The sequence below is a fragment of the Callorhinus ursinus genome, unplaced genomic scaffold, assembly GCF_003265705.2.
Source record: "Callorhinus ursinus isolate GAN/ISIS: 27379988/994484 unplaced genomic scaffold, GSC_fseal_2.0 scaffold3, whole genome shotgun sequence".
Lineage (NCBI taxonomy): Eukaryota > Metazoa > Chordata > Mammalia > Carnivora > Otariidae > Callorhinus > Callorhinus ursinus.
This window is the reverse complement of record NW_027397065.1, coordinates 45,023,638-45,043,552: the sequence shown is the minus strand read 5'-3', so window position 1 is coordinate 45,043,552 and position 19,915 is coordinate 45,023,638. Positions and strand designations below refer to the sequence as shown.

Genomic DNA, 19,915 nt, shown 5'->3' with positions numbered 1-19,915 from the left:
CTGTGGCTTTCCCATGGCATCAGGTCTTCCCGGGGGCCTGTCTAAACTCTGCTGTGATGTGTGCTAATGGCAACTCCCTGCCGAACATAAAAGTGTCCTCTCCACAGAACGGCCAGTGTGGTAGTTTGCAGGTGCCTTTTGAAAAGGTTATTTTGAGGGAAATAAAAATACCAGACTCAGGAGGCCTGTGGAGCGACGAGATCGAACTCAAGCCTTTGCCACATAAAATGGGAATTTATTTTTAATGCTCCTGGATGCCATTTTTAACACTAAGCTCTTTATTTGAGAAGTTGAGACACTGAGAGAATGCGCGTGAGGCCTGGAAGCCTTCCTATTTCCCAGATCCCAAGAAAGGGGATGGCATTCCTCAGGCCATACAGCTGATTAGTGGCAAAGCCGGGGTGGAAACCAGGTCCCCGACTCAAAGTGCTGGGTGCGTCCTGCCCCTTTGGGCCATCACCATCCACCAGCAGCACCCAGGGGAGCCAGGGCAGCCCTCAGGGCGTGAGATAAATCTTCCCGGAGCACTTGCCACAGGAGATCACATCCCAGCCAGACTCACTCTCTCTCCCCCTTCAGGGAGGACCCTCCTCCAGGGTATCCAAGCTGGAGCCTCTTCAGCTGGCAGCCCGGGAAGGCCCTGATTGGCTTGTACTGCTAGTAAATTATTGCCAGAGATCAGCCCTTCCTGAAGGTGGCAGCAAAGGGATGATGTGAGGGCATTCCTGGGGCATTCCTAGGCCCCAAAGCTGATCGGCACCCAGGAGAAGGTAGTCCTTCAGAGTGCAGGCCCTAAAACCCCAAGGCTGGGTTCAAATCCTGCCTGTATAGCCTTGGCAGATCCCCTCACTTTTCTATCCCATGGTTAATATCAAGAATCTCTGTCTAATAGTTTTGGAGCATGAGATGAGCCTCTCTCTGTAAGTGCTGGGCCTAGGAACAGCCATTACTCTTCAGAAGTCAAGGTCAGTGGACTAGAACCATTCCCGAGTTGACTGTAGCTTCATCCAGGAGTTGTAATGGGGAAGGTTTGCACCCTACGTGATGCTTCCTTCCTTCTTTTTTCTTTCTTTTTTAAAACAGCTTTGTTATTTAAAAAAATATATGTGCTCATTGTATATAAATTATAGAATACAGAAAGCCCAAAGGTAGCAGTCAAACCTTACAACTCAGCAATAAGCACTGAGAACCTGTGCTTTGTCACTTTACCCAGGCAACAACTCTTTGAGGTAGGCTCCTATCACCATTGTGCAAAGGGGGAAACTGAGGCTCACAGCGGCTTATTACCTTGACCATCATCACGAAGTGGGGTTTGGCAGAGCTGTGCCACCCCCTGGTCTGTGGTCCTTAGAGCTGGAGCTGCTGGCCAGCCTCCCTGACTCGCTGCTCCTCTCCTGCACCATTCTTCCATCAGGGCAAGTCAACAGGAACACTCACCTTTGCTCAGCTTCTCTGGAGAAGTAGAGATGGGACTTCACAGTTTAGTGGATTCCAGGATGATGGGAACAGACAAGGAACTAAAAGACCTCAGAGGGAACATCCAAGCACCGGAATGCAGCCAGCAGAAGCAGGGAAACCATCAAATACATCTGGAGAAATGTATTCAGCGACTATTTCCTCTCCCTGCCCTAGAGTCTAGAGTCCACGTACCCCTGACCAAGAGCTTTGTCACTGAGGGTTAGAGGCGACACTCAGTGTCAAAAAATGTTTCACAACTGGTCCAGTAATTGAGACTAGTATATGAGCCTAAGTTTTAAACATATTATTATTTAAGTCAAGTGAATTATATGGAGTCTATCATAAAACGGCCTTCTAGGTGACATAGATTGTCACACAAATCAGCCCTTAAATGATACCCATAATTTCCCAATAATTTTTCAGTCTTGAGAAATTCTTGGTGTGACCTTGTGTTTGGCGTGGTCATCACTAGCTAAATGATGCCCCCGTCTGAGCCATGATTTGACCTCAGGGAAATTCATTACACTCTTGCAGTGCTTTCTCCATTAAGTCATAGTCTGTAAGACCTAGAGCCCAGTGCTTTGCTGCATCCAGCTGAGTACATCTCAGCTGGGTCCATGCCTTGCTACCGGCACTTCCCACCATGGCCTGCCCAGGGATATCTGCGTCAGCCCCACCGACAAGACCACCATCAGCGCCACTGGCTCTGCTGGCGAAATAGCATTTCATGTTTCTCTTCACTTAGATTCCACCTCTGCTAAATGGGGGTGCTTGTACCTTGCCTTACCTGGTGTGGGAGGCTGATAATGCCCCTTAAAGATATCAGGTCCTAATCTTATAACCTGGAAATATTACTTTATCTGAAAAAGGGCTTTTGTAGATGTAAGTGAAGAACCATGAGATGGGAAGATTATCCTAGATTATCAGGATGGGTCCTAAATGCTATCACAATTGTCCTTGTAAGAGGGAGGCAGAAGGAGGTTACACACATCTCAGGAGATTGGAGGGAGGTGGGCTGCAACCAGCCATCAGGAGCTGGAAGAGACAAGGAATGGGGTCTCCCCTCCAGCCTCTGGAGGAGGTATGGCCCTGTTGACGCCTTGATCTTAGTTCAGTCATACTGCTTTGGCTTCTGGCTTCCAGAACTATGAGAGAATGTATTTCTGCTGTTTTACTAGATTTGTGGTCATTTGTTATAGTTGCCACAGAAAATGGATACACCTGGGTAGTGATGAAGGAATTATCCGTAAGCTGAGCAGCATTATATACTTGTGTCTCATCGTACGGGTACAGGTTATTTCAAAAGTGATGACATCGGTTTCTTCCAAAACTTTTAGCATCTCTAGGTATGATAGCACTGGTACGATACCACTGAACAGAAGTTCGGTTCCTGTTCTCCCTCTTGCCTTCTCCTCTTGTCTTTATTCATGAGACAAGAAAAGGAGGAGCATCAACTCTTGAGGTCTCTAGAACAATTGCCTTGGATTTTTCAACCTCTGAGCTGAGAAGCCCAGGAAGGGCCCCAGATGTTGGAGACCCAGCCTACGGCTCACCACGTATCAAGAAGGGACAGACAGAAACATCAGCAAGCTATACTGATGCACTTGAAACTGTACCTCAGGGTTTATCAAGTCCTTTAACCCATCTTAGCCTGTGGGCTCTCCCCACAAGGCCTGCATTGCAGTTTTATTCATTTCTCAGTCTTCTTGCCCTGCAGGGATTTCAGAGAGTTGAGCTACAGCCTGAATTTAACCTGAATTAGGGGGCCGTGTTTGTGTCCCTGGGCTGATGGGATTCGGATTACTCAAGGAACTTTAGAGAAATTGTAACTAATATAGGAAATTAGAAACAGTTTTAACTCCTCTTAGGATCTCTGAAAACAGGGATTGTGATTCCAGAAAGCAGAGATGCAGATTGCTTGCAAATTCAGTTTGCCAAATAAACAGGCCTTGTTTGGAGGGGCTGGCTGAGTTTACTATCAGTGAGAGGTAGAGCCCTGAGGACTTAAAAGTCCATATACAGCACTTACAAATGATAAAAATGGTCACTTTTATGTGATGTATACATTACCAGAGGTTTTTTTTTTAATCCATATAATAATACATTACAGGGCCCAGGATCTGCCAGATCAAACTCACCTTATCTTCTCTCCTTAAAATACTGTCCTGCCTTTTAAAAAAATAATAAAATAAAAATGCACATCTATGTCACGTATTAAAAATATGGTTCTAGTTTCTGAATCAGGATTATTTCTTGAGATCTCACAAAGTTAGCTATTTTGTGCATTATGGATTTAAACAAGCTTGATTTGAAGTGAGAAATCCTAAATAGGGTACATGATTAGTTTGTAAGGCAGGCCAGTTGGATTTTATGTGAGTCAGCAAGATCAGTTCAGTGTAAGAGATGTGTATCAAGTTTCCAATGTCTCAAGTCCTGTTGTCTTCCTGTTTTTCTTTGCCAAACCTCAGAAAATGGCCAGGCTCCCATATTCCCACATTTTCTCAATAGGGCCCAGCCTCCTATTGAGCCAGCAGGTCAGATGGGTGCCCTGCGGGGGTGTGTGTGTGTGCATGCACTTTGCAACATGCCTGTGTGCTTCCTCTTGCATGGCTCCGGTATATTTTGGGGGTTGAGGGGGGAGTCAGGGGAGCTTATTCACTTAGGAGGACTTGAATTCTGCTCATTTCATGCTGATCCTTCCTGAGTGTGGGCCATCACCGGAGACCTAAATTTCTGGTCTTGACCAAAATCCAAGCCTGATGTCGGCACCTCAACAAGAGGCCTCTTCTGTGCCCTGAGCGGGTGTGTAAGAGGAATTCTTTACACCCCTGTGTGTGTGTGGTAAAACGATCCCAAAATTATTCTCCTTCTCAGCCCAGAACCGGGGAGGCTGCCGAACAGTTTCCATCTACCGGAATATATTTTTATTTGCACTCGCCACACGTGTTAAGGAAGACTTGGTCCTGGAAGCTCCTTGGGTGGGAGTGAAGGTTAAGACTGCTAAGGAGGGGCTCCGGGGAAGCCAGCACAGCAGCCAGGGGCTCTGAAGGGGAGTAAGCACATCTATCCAACCTTGGGCGCAGGCCGGCCTCCCTTCTAGCAACACTGTTTCTCAGCCTCCACTGGGACACTGGCAGTCCAACAACACAGTCTGTTGGACAGCTCCCATTTTTAGAGTGTTGTCAATATGGAGCACAATCTGCATTTTTGATGTGTTCCATCAGCTAGTCCCAGCTATTATGATCTCTGTCCCATCCCCACGTGGGACATGCCATGTGTTGTGTAAAATTGTACCCCACACATGCACTCCCCTCTCCACATTCAGAGAACTGTGACTGTAGCCAACGCTGCTGGGGGATATTGACCAAGAATCTGTATTTTCTTCGTCTTCACTTACCAAATTATCAAATGAAGGAATATTAATTGCAGTGAGTGCATCCAGTGTGCCAGGCACCACACATAGGGCTTTATATATGTGTTATCTCATCTAAACTTCCAACACCCAGGGGCACGTGGGTGGCTCGGCTGGTTACGCGCCCAACTCTTTTTTTTTTTTTTTTAAGATTTTATTCATTTGAGACACAGAGATAGAGAGAGAGAGAGCATGAGCAGGGGGAGAGGCAGAGGGAGAGGGAGAAGCAGGCTTCCCACTGAGCCAGGAGCCCAATGTGGGACTCAATCCCAGGTCCCTTGGATCATGACCTGAGCCAAAGGCAGACGCTTAACCATCTGAGCCACCCAGGTGCCCAACACACCCAACTCTTGAGCTCTGCTCAGGTCTTGATCTCAGGGTCCTGAATTCAGGCCCCACATCGTGCTCCATGCTGGACATGGAGCCTACGTAAAAGGTAATGATAAATAAAAATAAATAAACTTCCAACAACCCCATTGGGGTTCAAATTATTATCTTTACTTAGGGAAAACCATGGCTTGGAGAGTTTAAGTAATTTGCTCAGAATCATCTAGCTAGTAAATTTGTGGACCTAGGATTCAAACTCAGATACACCCACCCCAGAGTCTATCTTCTAGAATCAGACAAAGCAAGACAAAAAGTCAGAGAACCAGACAGAAAAAAAAAAAAAGTAGTTGATTGCCTTTGTGCCCTTCAGGGATACCCATTTGAAAGTGCCCTGCTGCTCAGAAATTCCTTTCATAAGATATTTGAGAAGGGATGAAGGAGAAATGCTCAGAGCTTTACTGGGTTCTGAGGAGAGGTCCAGAGTGCCTGGTGTGGGTGCGGGGATGAGAAGGTGGTTCTAGAAGTCAGTAAGCTCTGTCACATGTCCCTAGCACAGCCAGGTCGTCATTCCCTTGTTCCTGTGCAGGCTTGAGCGGCAGCCCTTTTCAGGAGAAAATTCAAATCATGGTTTTGTTTTTTAATCTTTGAAAACAAATGTTGGGAAGTAAATTGGCCATGGTATGGCCCAGTGGGTTTTTTAAATTTACTTCTATATTGAGTTATAATCATATACAGGAAGTTGCACAGTCTTAATCAGTTCAGGCTGCTGTAACAAGAATATCATAGCCTGAGTAGCTTAAACAACATGTATTTATTGCCAAGAGGCTGGGAAGTCTGAGACCATGGCGTTAGCAGATCAGGTGTCTGGCCCAGACCCACCTGATGGTCTGCGGATAGCCTTCTCCTCACTGTATCCCACATGATGGAGAGCAGAAAGAGAGAGAACAAGCCCTTGTTTGTCTTCTTACAAGGGCACTAATCCCATTCACGAGGACTCCACCCTCATGACTTTACTAACCTCCCAAAGGTCCCACTCTTAATCCCATCACAGCAGGGGTTAGGATTTCAACACATGAATTTTGAGGGGAGACAACCATTTAGTCCATAACATACACAGATCATAAGTGTACATCTAGTACCATGAGTTTTGATAAACGTATACATCTATCTGTGTAGTCAACAACCCAAGCAGCTGGGGCATTTCCATCACCTAGACAATTCTCTCCTGCCCCTTTCTCATCAGTCTCCTTCTCCAGCCAGAATCAGCCATGGTGTTTGCTATATACTCCTGATCCCTAATGCTGGAAACAGGAGAATACTGGAGTAGGGCTTTGATTATAGGGCCAGAGCTAAGGTGCACTCACTTAGGAGAAAGAGCATCTCACCTCACCGGGTCCCAGCCCTGTTTGATAGGTGGCCTGTTACAGAGACACTGAAATGGTTTACTTTCTTACACAGAAAGTGCCCAGCCTGGTTCCATGATTGGCTGAATCAAACTCAACAACTCATTCATATACTTCCAGAGTTTGTTGAACTTTGACTTCGGTGAACATCATACGTTTCAATCAGTTACATTTCCCTCCCTACATGAACCTTCCCTGCCTCATAACATTTAGAAATCTCTAGTAACTACGTAGAAGATATCCCTCCCCCAGGTTCCAGTAGAATTTACTGTGACGGCACATCAGTGTTGGGTGCAGAGTGCTGCTCCTTCTCACGTTCCAAGCCTCGCCATATGTAGGCATTACCTTACCAAACAAGATATTCAACCTGCTGGATGCAGGGGTGTTCTGATTCCTCACGAGTTTTTATTATTAGTGGGTACTCTAATTGTATTCTTCATGTATCCTTGTTATTAGAGAGTACTATGAATGTGATACTTGAGTTGTAAAGTTTAGAATTCATATATGGTAGAACATACTTACTGCAAAGCCTAGACCAAACAAAATTAAATCTTCCTTCAATGGCTCCAAAGGGAGTTGAGAATCTTACATCCTCCAAAAGCATCGTTACAGTTCCTATTTAATTTATGTAGAATTTCTAATTAGCCAACTAATAGAAAATTTCCCGCTAATAAAATATCAGATGTGGTCTTTATATATTTGCACGCTCCATGTAGAAGATTTTTACAATTCCAGGTAGGAAACTACACTCAGAATGAAGCTTCAAAGTGACACCTTATCTAAAAAACGAGGTATGGTTTCCAATAGAATTCAGCCTCCAAAGCCCACCGTTATATATTGAGGTGAAGAACGTGGGCTTTGGAATCAGACCTCTCTGGATTCAGGTAGGGGCTCAATTATCTAAGGACTGTGTGACCTTGAGCAAGCTCCTTACCACCTTGAACCTCAGTCCCCTCATCTGTGAAATGGGGCTAAGAATTATCTGTATGCATGTGTGTGTTGTGAAGATTGAACAAGAAGGCACATGGAGGGCTTCACAAAGCCTGCCATGAGGTGTTCTGTAAGTAGCAGCATTTCAAAAATAAAGTCAACTGTAACTCACCAACCAAGTGAAACCAACTTGGGGCCCTATATTTTAGTCACATATTCCCAGACAGAAAGATCTTAAATTCCACGAATTCGGTGAAGGTGTGTCATGGAGTCTAGAGGATAATGGAAGTGGCCGGTCAGTGGCCAGGGCCCTGGGCCCTCAACCAGCAGCCAAACAGAGCAACTCTGCTTTTGTCTGTTTCCCACACCAGCTTCCATGACACCTTTCATTTGGACTGCTCTTTGAAAAGTTATGAAACCCCTGATTTAACCCAGCACCCTCAATTCATAGATGAAGAAACTGAGGCTCAAAAGACCTTTAGTGATTTGCAGGTACTCAGCACAGGTCTCCTGAGTCCCACCTGTTATAAATGGAGACAAGGAAAAGTAGAAGGAGACAATGTTGAGTCAGCTACTGAGTTTCCACACGGTTCTTCCAGCCAGTTTCTAGTATCAAAGATGTCTCTAGAAAAACAAAATCATCTGTTTTACCACCACCCCATGCCTCAATTTTTCCGAGTCCTACTTCTTCGGTGGCAGGAGTGCCTGTAAAAAAGATACTTGCCTGGAAGCCTGTACTCCTTTTCTGCTGGGGACCGCTATTCATGGAGTGGCCTTTGCGCCACCCTGCGATCACTGACCACACCTCTCTCCATGACCATCTTCTTGCAGACATATTTGTAGGGGTCCCCAGTGAGAGATCGTGGAGGATGTCAGGTTCTTGTCCCTTTTAGCAGCAAAAAATCTTCCTCCGGGACTCCTGCCGGCATTCACATACTTCCCAGCCTCTTACTTTGCCACAACCTCTGTCTTCCAGCCTCTCAACATTGCCTATAGCCACATCTACAGCTCCTACAGGAACTTCGTGGGTCCCCCCCACTTCAAGACCATCTGCAGACTGCTGGGTTACCAGGGCATCGCGGTGGTGATGGAGGAACTGCTGAAGATCGTCAAGAGCTTGGTAAGGAAGGACCCTCTCAATAAGGCCTGGGACATGCCTTCAGCTCTGTCCATAGGAATCACCCCAGGAGTCCTGTGCCCTTATCCCTGGGTTACTCTTACCTAGCGCTCTGTGACATTTCTGTGTACCTTCTGACCTTGTGGCTTTGCCTCTTATTTTCTGACGCAGGGCTCACTCATTGTACTTGATAACTGAACTCAGCAATCCTGATTTGGACCTTTGGGGCCTACTAATTACTGCTCATCCTCTCCTCCCATGCAGTGTTTTTTAATTTGAGCATGATAAATCCATGACATGCATGTCGCCATTCCGGCGCAGCGCCCCCCCCCCCCCCCCCCCCCGCCCCATGCTCAGGGCCGACATCTCTAATCAATCACCATGCCTCTCTCCCTTGGGATTTCTTGCTAAACACTTGCAATACTGCACTGGCCTCACGAGAATTCTATATCCGCCCCAAGTATGATCATCAGAACCTTTAGTTAATTCCCCATGACACTGCTGAAGCAAAGCTGACACATTTAAACAAGATTTTCCTGAAATTTGAAGATGACAAAAGAGAAGTAAATGAAGTGGTGAATAACCATGTCAGAAATAGGAAACAGCATTCACCTGCTAACTCCAGTCCTCTGGTAACAGCTGTGTAGAGCCATGAGTTGTTAGAGATTGTGAAGCTAAATCCAGAGTTAAACAGGAAAATATAATGGATTAAAGGTGTCTGCCTTGGACAGACCTATGGATTTTCTGTGTTTAAATTAGCTAATGTGCCTCATTCTCCACAGCTCCCTGGCCCATGATATTTTAGCTCTCAGTCTGGATCCTATGTAAGCGCCTCAACCCCAGGAAAGACCCCGTGCCTAGAAATTGCCCTCCTGGAAATCTGTACGCCTAGGGGACTGAGACAACTCTCTCTTCCGTCTCATGAAGACCCATTTTTCTGTATAAAGGAGAATGGGGCTGTGTCCCACCTTTAGGAGGGGACCTCCTCCCCCGCTCCCAAGGAGCCGTGCCTTCCTGTCTTAGGCAGCTCAGGCTGCTCTAACAGAGAATACCACAGACTTCATGGCTTCAACAACAAATGTTGATTTCTCCCAGTGCTGGAGGCTGGCCATCCAAGGTCAAGGTACCAGCATGGGGGCGGGTTCTAGTGAGGACCCTCCTCTGAGTGTACAGACGCCTGCCTTCTCACTGCGTCCTCACCTCTCTCTCGTCTCTTCTTGCAGGGGCACGAATCCCATCATGAGGTTCCGCTCTCGGGACTTAATTACCTCCCGAAGGCCCCGTCTCCACACACCGCCACACTGGGGGATGGGGTTTCAATATATGAATTTGGAGGGACACAAACATTCCATCCATAGCACTTGCCCGCAGGCCGCAGCAGAACCCTGTGCACCCCAGTAGCCCAGCGTTCAGTCCAGAGATGCACATCTACAGCAGCGGTGATTATTCACACACGTTGCCCTCTTTTGTCAGCTCCAAGGAACCATTCTCCAGTACGTGAAAACACTGATCGAGGTGATGCCCAAGATATGCCGCTTGCCCCGGCACGAGTATGGCTCCCCAGGTGGGTGATGGGGCTCCTGGGGCAGAGGGTAGTAATAGGAAAATAATGCAGGCCCATCCCCTGGTGGGAGGGGTCTTGGCCATCTCCCTAGGAATGTTCGATTCTCTAACACACCGACAAGCTGGCCCAGCACTGGGTTTGCGTCCTGCCTCCGCCACTAGCTAGATAGCCTTGACCCATTTCTAATCCCTCCGGGCAATAGTACCATCTTCCCGGGTGAAGGTAAAGGATGCATGCTGCACCTGCCTCACAGGACTGCTGGCGGGCGAGAGAGGACAGCAGGTGTGGGAGCACTGTACAGTCTTCTTGTTAAGGTCTTTCCTAACTCAGCACCTCTAGGATCCCTGCCTCCATTTACCCACTGGTGGGAGGCACGTGTCGCAGGTGGTGGTACAAGTGACATTTCCAAGGTGAGTCAGGAAACGGGAGTTTTTGTCACTCTGCCTCGGGGCAGAAAAAACCATTCTTTCCTTCCCTAAGAGTGAATGGTACAGGGACTGAATCTGGGGCCTGGGGAATGGGGAAAGATGGAGGCTGTGAGTTTGGTGCCAGGCGTTTTTTTCTAAAAACCAAGCTGTCAGGTGCTGAGTGGGTGTGATTCAGAAGAGAAAAGGGCTTGCACTCGAAAGCTCTGGTTTTCAATCCCAGCTGCCCCACTTACTAGCTGTGTGACTATGGGCATGCCACCTACCCTCTCTGAGCCTCATCTGAAAATAAGAGTCAAAGTGCCCAGTTCATGGTATTCTTAGGAGTATTAAATGAATGGTTGTAGAAAAGTGCTTAGCACAATACCTAACATTTATAAATAAATGTTAATTCCTGCCATTATCAGGATCATTATCAGTTTTTGGAGGGGCTGGGAGAGATCCAGGGATGCTGTATTTGTGTGCGTTTGTTTTGCCCCCAAAAAGATTTGAGCCAGCCTCCTGAGCTTTCTTTAGTGCTGAGCCCTGAAAGAAATCTCACCCTCGGCCCAGATATAGAGAGACATGGGTTTGGTTTTTCGCTCTCCCGCTCAGGTCTGGGACTGCTGTTCAGTCAGCACTTCCCATAATCCTGGCTGACCAGGGTCAGTTTCCCACTAACCGTCCGCCTTCGTCCCCCAGGGATCCTGGAGTTCTTCCACCACCAGCTGAAGGACATCATTGAGTACGCAGAGCTCAAGACAGACGTGTTCCAGAGCCTGAGGGAGGTGGGCAATGCCATCCTCTTCTGCCTGCTCATAGAGCAAGCTCTGGTGAGTCCTGAGCCCAAAGGCCGTGGGGACCCCGACCGCAGCCAGATACTTGAGGCCCCTCTACCGCCCCCTGCCCGGGAGGCCCTGCGGCATCGACTCGTGCTCTTCCTGTGCAGGGCACGCCCTACATCTCCATTCTGCCTTCACACAGCTCCAACCATTTGAACCCTGGGAGGAAGTCAGACACGGGCGTTATGGACCTGGTTTCCTTCCCAGGCCCACCTTCACCACCTGCAGGATCTTGGCCACCCATCCAGCCTTAGCTTTCCATCCACTCATGAAATAATAACCGCTGGGCCGCTGCAGGCCAGGTGCTGCCCTGGGGGATGTGGCGGTGGCCAGTCCCTGCCCCGTGTCCTGGACAGTAGCAGGGAGACTTACACTGAACAAGTGTTTATGCAGAAATGCAGTGTTTACGTTCCAGCAAGTGCTAGGAGGGAGGGGTGCAGGGTTTCGTGGGAACATAAGATAGAACCTAGTGTAGTCCTGGGGGAGAGGGAGGACTTCCCTGAGGAGGTGACCGGAAGAATGACCATGAATCGGCCTGGTGAAGAACCAGGGACCAGGGTCCAGGCTGTGAGAAGAGCATGGAGCGCTCTCTGCATTTGTTGTGATGGGAGGCGGCCATTCTCCCCCAGAGTAATTTAGAGGCCGGAAGGAGGGAAAGCGTACAAAGTGCATACAGTAAGAACTAAATAACTGGTCATAGTTAGCCTGCCATGCCGAGGCTTGCCTCGCCATACTCGCACCTCCCAGGCCCACGCAGACCCAGCACACCCTTCACCGCCTGGCCTCTCATCTGTCCCCACCCGCCCTCATGGCTTCGGCAGAGGCTGCCTGCTTCTCATCTCCCAGTGCTCTGCACTGCCTGCTCCCCTCCTTGTGTGGGGTCCACAGCCCCCAAGCCGTGGGGGAACTGGTGCAGTGGCGCATTGGAAGGAAAGGGAGAGGCATGATCCTCAGGAGGCAGCGGGAGGATCATTCAGCGAAAGGGGACCGAGAGGCTGCACTGCTATTTTGCGGGTGAACGGCCTCGGGTGAGGGAGACAAATTACTACCATTCTTACTCCTGAGAGGGGCGCAGTCGGAGAAGTGAACAACTAAAGACTGGGAATACAGAGGGTGGTACGTGCTGGAAAGGGATGGAAAGGAAAACAGGATAGAGAGTGATGGGCGTCGGGAGGGACAAGCTGCTTTTGCAGACGGTGGAGCTTGATGTCTTTAAGAAAGAGAAAGAACCCTGGAATGAGCTGGGGTGGAGAGGCAAGGGGGACAAGGTAGGAGCTGAGAGAGGCAGGCAGCTGTGGGCCTGGGCAGGAAGCCATTGGAGATTCCTGAGGTGGGGAGTGAGGGGCTTGTGTTTACGATGGTGAAAGGCCCCTTCAGGCTTGGGAGGTGCACCAGCCGGAAGCAGCTGCCCGGGCCAGGGATCATCCTGGAGGCAGGAGGCCCCTGGAGAGGGGAGGGAAGGAAGGAACTAGGGAGGAGGCAGAGCATGGGTAGAGCAAGAGGAGAAGTAAGCTCAGAATAAGAACCGGAAGATTCCTTTTTTTTTTTTTAAGTTTTTTTTTATTTATTTGACAGAGAGAGACACAGTGAGAGAGGGAACACAAGCAGGGGGAGTCGGGGAGGGAGAAGCAGGCTTCCCGCCGAGCAGGGAGCCCCATGCGGGGCTCGATCCCAGGACCCTGGGACCACGACCTGAGCCGAAGGCAGACGCTTATGACCGAGCCACCCAGGCGCCCCCCCTTTTTTATTGTGTTATGTTAGTCACCATACAGTACATCATTAGTTTTTCAGAACCGGGAGATTCCTGCTTCCGACTGTTCTCATCGTCCATGTGAGTGAGCCGGTTGACTCCTTCCTGGGGTCCCCACCTCTACAAGGGACATGTCCCATCTGCCCTCTCAGACCCTTCCCCGCAGAAAGGCTCGGAAACACACAGGGTTTTGCTCCCCCTCCATAAGGAGTAATTGCCTCTCTGTTCCCCTTTAAATAGACTCTTGAGACAGCTGAGTGTTCTTCTTTATGGTAACAGGTTTTGAACACGGTTCAGTGGCCTGAGTTGCCATGGCAACTTAGCCTTCAGAAGTCACAGGGTTAAGATGAGTAGGAAACACTGCTCTGTTCAAGGCTTCAGGAAGATGGGGAGAGGCTCCAGGGGCACCGGGAGGAGCGGAGGTGGGGGAGGGCCGGCCCCTGGAAACCCAGTGCCTACATGTCTCCTCTTAGCACCTTCTTTCATGAGGAGCTGTGACCCGGAAGCACCAATTAAGCTTCCCCTGTACAAACTCCAAGAAGCAGACTATTTATTGATGGGGATACAAGGGGAGGAAAAATTTTTTCTCAGGCATCCCTGCCGGGGTGGTCGCTTGTATATATCACTGAAGCCAAGAGGATCCTCAGGGTAAAAGACCTTCAGAGCTGAGGGAGGCCTCAACAGTCTGGGTTCCCACCGCATCCATTCGTATGTGAGGTAATGGGAACCGGAGAGGGGAGTACTCTCCTGAGGTCCCAGGCCCATCAGCAGCAGAGGTGGAAGAAGGAAAGCTTAGGTTTGTTTCCAGAACTGACTCCAGGCCTGGCGGAGGCCAACACAGCAAGGGTTAGGGCTCCCTGGAGCTGTGCGCTGTACTTTCTGCTTGACAACTGGGGGAATCTGCAAACCAAGACAGTGCTTTCGGAGATGAGAATGAGGCATGACATATCAACTTTTCTAATTAGAGAGGGGTACTAAAAGCACAAAAAGAAAGGGAGGGAGGGAGAGAGAGAGGGAGGGACTTAATGACCATCCGCAGAGGAAAGACTAAACTGTAGGACATCTATTCTTACGGAGGACTCAGAAGCAGTTAAAAAGAATAAGGTGCTCAAGTAGCTTTGTATATACCTACATAGAAAATGTTGAAAGACATAATACTCAGTGAAAAAAAAAACTGCAGGACAAGACACACATTATGATGCCATACGTATAAAATAAACAAAAAATAAACCCACAAAATAACCCTGCATTGAAAACAAAAATCTAGGGGAAAAAAGGTATACCAGATAGTTCAGTCTTTTTCTCTAGGTATCAGGGAGGAAACTAGGATTAAGGGTCAACTTTAATTTTATCTGGAATGTCTAATATTTTGCAAGGAAAGTATTTTCATGTATTATTATTGAACTAAAAATTAACTCAAAAAATAAAAGTAGTGCATAATATGGATTACTAATAACAGAAGAACTAGAAAATACTGAAAAGTACAAATCTAGAAGTTTTTTGCCCGCTCATCTCATGTTGTTTTTTTCTAATACATTTGCAGAGTTTCTGATTGTGGGTTCCATATTGAAATTTTTGCTGCAAATACCTTCTCTCATTCTGTGGCTTGCCTTTTTGTTTTTAACTGAGATTATTAATATGTCATTCATTTGTAGGTAGGCAGAATATAAATTGAAAAGATTGATTACTTGTACAATGGTGTCATTTTTCTCTTTGAGTTAGGTGCTTGTGAATATTTCTCAGAATTCAGGATGTGGTATTAGTATAGAAACCTCTACAGCTGTGAATCTGGTTGTTTGGTATTTTTAATTAAGGTCTAACATACATAGAGTAATATATGGAATATGCAGTATTCTCACTGCATAGACTAATGGAATCATCCATGTTACTGTGGGTGGGCGTTTGGGTTGTGTACGGAGTAAATAGTGATGCTATTAGGAATGAAGATGCCGTGAATGTTCTTGTACATTTCTTTTGGTGGCTCTATGCTTTCATTTTTATTAGGTACATTTACCGTGTGGTAGAATGGCTAGGTCAGTGTGTGGATACACACTGCCAAATAGTTTTACAAAGTGGTTGTGCCAATGTATTTACTCATTTAGCGATGTAGAACAGTTTTCATTTCTGCACATCCTCATGAACACCGGCTTTGTCTGTCTTTTCCATCACTATCATTCTGGTGGTTGTGTCGTGATATCTCATTATGGTTTTGATTTCGCTGATGACCATGGATGCTGGGCCCCTTTTCATAGAGCGCTACCATTGGGACAGCCTCTTTTGTGAAAGGCTGTTCAATACTTTTGCCAGTTTTTAAATCAAGTCATCTTTTCCTTATTGATTTGTATGGATTATTGCTAGATTGTGGATACGTGATTGTAAATATATTTCTGTGGCGTGTCTTGATACACAGAAGTTCTTAAGGCTTGCTGTATTTATCCTTTTTCCCCTTATGTGGTTGGTGCTTTTGTGACTTGTTTAAAAAAATCTTTCCTACTCTAGAGTCATGAAGATGTGTTATCTTCTAAGAGTTTGAGAGTTTAGCCTTTTGAGGCTTAACAGACCTTTAAGTCTGTTATCCACTTGGAATTGATTTGTGCGCTTCATGGGAGGTAGAAACCCATTTTCCTCTCTTCCCCGGTTGTCCCAGCACCAGCGATTGAATAGACCTTCTTCACTCCGCAGTGATAGAGCCATGTACGTCATTGGTCAAGGGCACGCGCAAAGGGCCTAGCCGAGGTAGCCTCTTAAATATTTGTTGAGTCTAGCCTGAGATGAATCAGCATTTGTTAGGTATTTATTTGTAAGTCCTGTTATGTTTTCAAAGGAAATTCAGTTATTAACAACTAGTATTTCCTCTAGTATCTCCTACCCTGAGAAATCATAAGATGGTTATCAGGGAAATATTGCACAGTGGCCGAGTTTTGGCTCAAATTTTGTGTGGTTTTTGAGCCCTCAGCGCATTGTTCATTGTGCAGACACACGCCGGAAGAGAGCCCTGGTTGTTCACGTGAGTGCGGGAGGGCCCAGCCCCTGGGAAGAAGACAGCCTGTCTCACGGCCTGTCTGCCTTTGATGGCAGGACCTCCCATCCAGGACTTCAGAGTGTCCCCTGCCTTAGGCCCTGTTGTTTATTTCTTCTCTCCTCCTGATAGTTGAGTGGGCCACAGTCAGAATCTGCATAGTCATGAGTGCATTGCTCCCCTTACAGGACACCAGGAGAGTCCGGGCCCAAACTCACAGAAATGAACACCACTGAGGGCAGGTCTCACGACCTCGGCACCACTGACAGCTTGGCGCCAGATTAACCCTTTGTTATAGGGGCCTGTCCTGTGCATCTCTGGGCTCTACCGTCTCTCAAGATGCTAGTAGCACCCTCCCCTGTTGTGACAACCAAAAAAAAAAAGACTCCAGTTACTGCCTATTATTCCTTTATAGGACGAAACCTCCCCCTGTTGAGAACCACTGATCTAGTGCAGTCCCACATTTTGCAGATAGGAAGCCAAGGCCCCAAGAGGGAGATGACTTTCCCAGGGTTACAGCTAGTGTGGGCCTTGCGGCAAGAAGCGAAGATCTTAGTGCACTCAGGGACAGAGGGCTGCTCGGCGGAGCCTTGCAGATTGCGTGGTGGGTTTGGGTTTGGGTTTGGGTTCCAGCTCCACATCTGACCCCTCTCTCTCCTGCTTCCACTTTATAGTCTTTTTCCTTTAATTTTGTTTTTCTTAGTGTATAACTGAAATGAAGTCATGGCTAGAAAACCCAGAGAAGTAGAAAAAAGAAAAGAGAAACCACATTGACACACTAGGATAGCCACTGTGTTCAACATTCCGAAGGGTATCCTTGCAGATGCTCTTATGTTGCAGCATATTAATATTAATTTTTTCTTACTTTTTTTTACTTTGTCTAGTTAAAAGAGTAATGTTCACTGAGCTGGGAAGAGTGGTTACCTGTATGAGGTGTGATGGGAGCAGGAGATAGGGGTCTCCCACTGTTTCCTTTACACTCTGAATTTAGTGCAATAGACATTTTTGCTTTCTTTTCCCTTAAGAGGAAGTACTCACACATTTAACAAATGTCCACAATCCTGATGCGAGGGAAGTAGAACAGCGAAAGCCCACCCTTCACTGTCCATCTCAGACCTTTGCTCCATATTGCCCCCTGTTCTTGATCCAGGGTTATTTTTCCCATTGTCCTGACAAAAGACCCCTCCAGCCACTCAGGAGGCACATTCTGTCCCTACATCCAGGCACCACTAACCAGCGCCCCTTGGTGCATCTGCAAGCAGCGCATCTTCAGCCCAGACTCAGTGCCCGGTGGTGTTCTAGATTGAAAATGAGACAGGCTTTGTGGAAAGGGGGCCCCTTGACTCCCAGTAATACCTTTCCTGTACATGGCTTTATAGTTTTTTTTTTATTTGTTTGCTTGTTTGTTACGATTGATTGATTTATTTGAGAGAGGGAGAGCACAAGTGAGAGTGGAAGGTGAGACAGAGGGAGAGGGAGAATCTCAAGGAGACTCCCCACCGAGCACAGACTCAGAGCTTGATCTCACGACCCATGAGATCACGACCTGAGCCGAAACCAAGCATCAGACACTCAACTGACCGTGCCACTCAGGCACCCCATGGCTTTATAGTTCTTATTGACATCCTTTCAGATATGTCCCAGTCTGGAAAACAAACCTGCTAGCTTCATCGACATAGTGGGTACCTAGCAAACATGGTCCGACAGGTGAGGGTCACAGATTCTGCAGATGTGATTGAGAACCACCCCCACCCCCTGCCATGGGCCAGGCTGTGTGTGCGACTCCAGGACTCAGAGGTCATTGGACAAGATCCCTTCCCTGATGGTGCTGTTCACAGTCCACACCTTCAGTCTGCAGCATAGAAGGTTAGCGATCCAGGGGTTAGGCAGGATGATCTCAGAGTTTTTAACTATTTACTTACTCAAAAAATAAGGAAGAAACTAAGCCCTCCTGTTAGCACACTGTTCAAAAATGACAGCTATCCGGAGTTGATCAAATAAATACATCAGTTGAGGTGTTTGCTCAAAATTTTACTGATGAAAGCTTGTGGTCAAACAAGTTTGGAGACCACCAGCCAAGATCCACAACAACAGAGTGATAAGGCTATAAAAGAGTAGAAACAGGGAGGAGGGGATGAGAGTCATTTCCACATCCTCCACACCTAACACAGGGCTCTTTATGGCCTACATGATGAGGAGAGGGACATTTTAGCTCAGTTCTCAATGACAAGTAAAAACAGCCCTGTTTATCCTCTAACCTCTTCCAAGATAACACCATTGCATTTGAGACAGAGACTGTCAGTCCCCTTAATCCAAAGCCACACCCCAGTCCTTGAAACATGTGCTTGTTTCATTAGCCATGCCAGTAATTGCCAAGAAATCCAAGCCTTGGTTAGTCAGTTCTGCACAGATGACTCTTCTATGGGGAGCCCCCAAGGATAGAAGGCCTAGAAGCTGAGGGCTCGGGAGTCGTGATGTAGTTTTCTTTCTGGCGACATACTGGAGAGCAGACATCTGCAAACATCCAGGAGGTAGGGTCGTGGTCCAGCAGCAGCTGCTCAGTAGAGTCGCTCACAGAGCTCCTTCAGTGCCCATGTTTGTGCTGCGTCCTGCTCCGGGAAGGCCCCAGCTGAGATGCCAGGCCAAGAGCTCCACACTTGATTCCAATGTGCAGCCAGGCTGGAGAACCCCCGATCTAGAAGGGCTCTTCTTAGCCAGTGGTTCCAGAGGTTAGTCATTGATGTGTTGTCACAATTCTTGCCATATCTACAGACCCCTAGTCCTCTCGTTTACAAAATATTTTTATTTAAATAAACTGTTAAATTTATTTTAAAAGGACACTTTATATCACTTTCATTAAAAAAAAAAATCATTATCTCTTGGCATTATTAGAAAGCAGCCAGAATAAATTCAATCAAAATCAAACAAAGTGATGTAATTCCAGCCTCTACGTGCCCAGGCCTCTGAGCCAGAGGCCTGCTGTCTCTGTTAAAAATGGAGATGAGCAAATGTTAGAGGTGATAAGATGTGCTGGATCCAAATGGAGACTTTCTCATTAAAGTTGTCAGAAACTGAGAAGAAAAGAACTTTCTCACTGTGACTCACTGTTGTTAAATATCATTTCCCTGCATCCCCAGTTCCCACCTTTTAGGAAATACCAGCCTTGGTAGACACTGACATGCACCCAGGGGGGTGGGGGGGAGGAGCTACGTCCTAAGCCAGTTTCTTGGCTATAGATGATCTTTCCCAGATGACCAGACATGATTCTGATCCGGAATCATAATGATTTTTCCCCTTGACAATTCAGGGAGTAGGGGAAAGAGCAGGAGTGACACATGGTAATATATAGCATTATTCGAGTGAGGCGCATATTGGTGGGGAAGGACCACACGCGCGTACACACACACACACACACACACACACACGCAGGCACACAGACACAGAATCAGCTAAGATCACGGATTTATCTGGCCAGGTTTACAAAGAGCTCCTGGAAGTGAGGGCCCCACGGAACAGGACCAGATGGACGTATCACCGTTGAGCTTTGCACAGCACCTGGAATCCCAGTCCAGGGGCTGCTGGAAGCTGTAGCTCATACTTTCTGGACCAAGCTGGGTGTGGGAAGCCTAATTTGTTGCCTGCTTCACAGGCCCTGTATCGCTGGGGCTTAACATCAGCATGCAGGAAAC

At 47.3% G+C, this 19,915-nt stretch overlaps 1 protein-coding gene across 4 annotated transcripts in view; it reads left to right on the top strand.

The window, feature by feature from the left end:
- Nucleotides 1-19,915, top strand: part of CYFIP2 (cytoplasmic FMR1 interacting protein 2) — a 123,279-nt gene that overhangs the window by 75,579 nt on the left and 27,785 nt on the right. For all 4 annotated transcript variants that reach the window (XM_025867144.2, XM_073890531.1, XM_073890533.1 and 1 more), the window contains 3 exons: nt 8,507-8,650; nt 10,121-10,211; nt 11,318-11,448. In XM_025867144.2, coding sequence (XP_025722929.1) covers nt 8,507-8,650; nt 10,121-10,211; nt 11,318-11,448 — 366 coding nt within the window. The remainder of the gene's footprint in view (nt 1-8,506; nt 8,651-10,120; nt 10,212-11,317; nt 11,449-19,915) is intronic.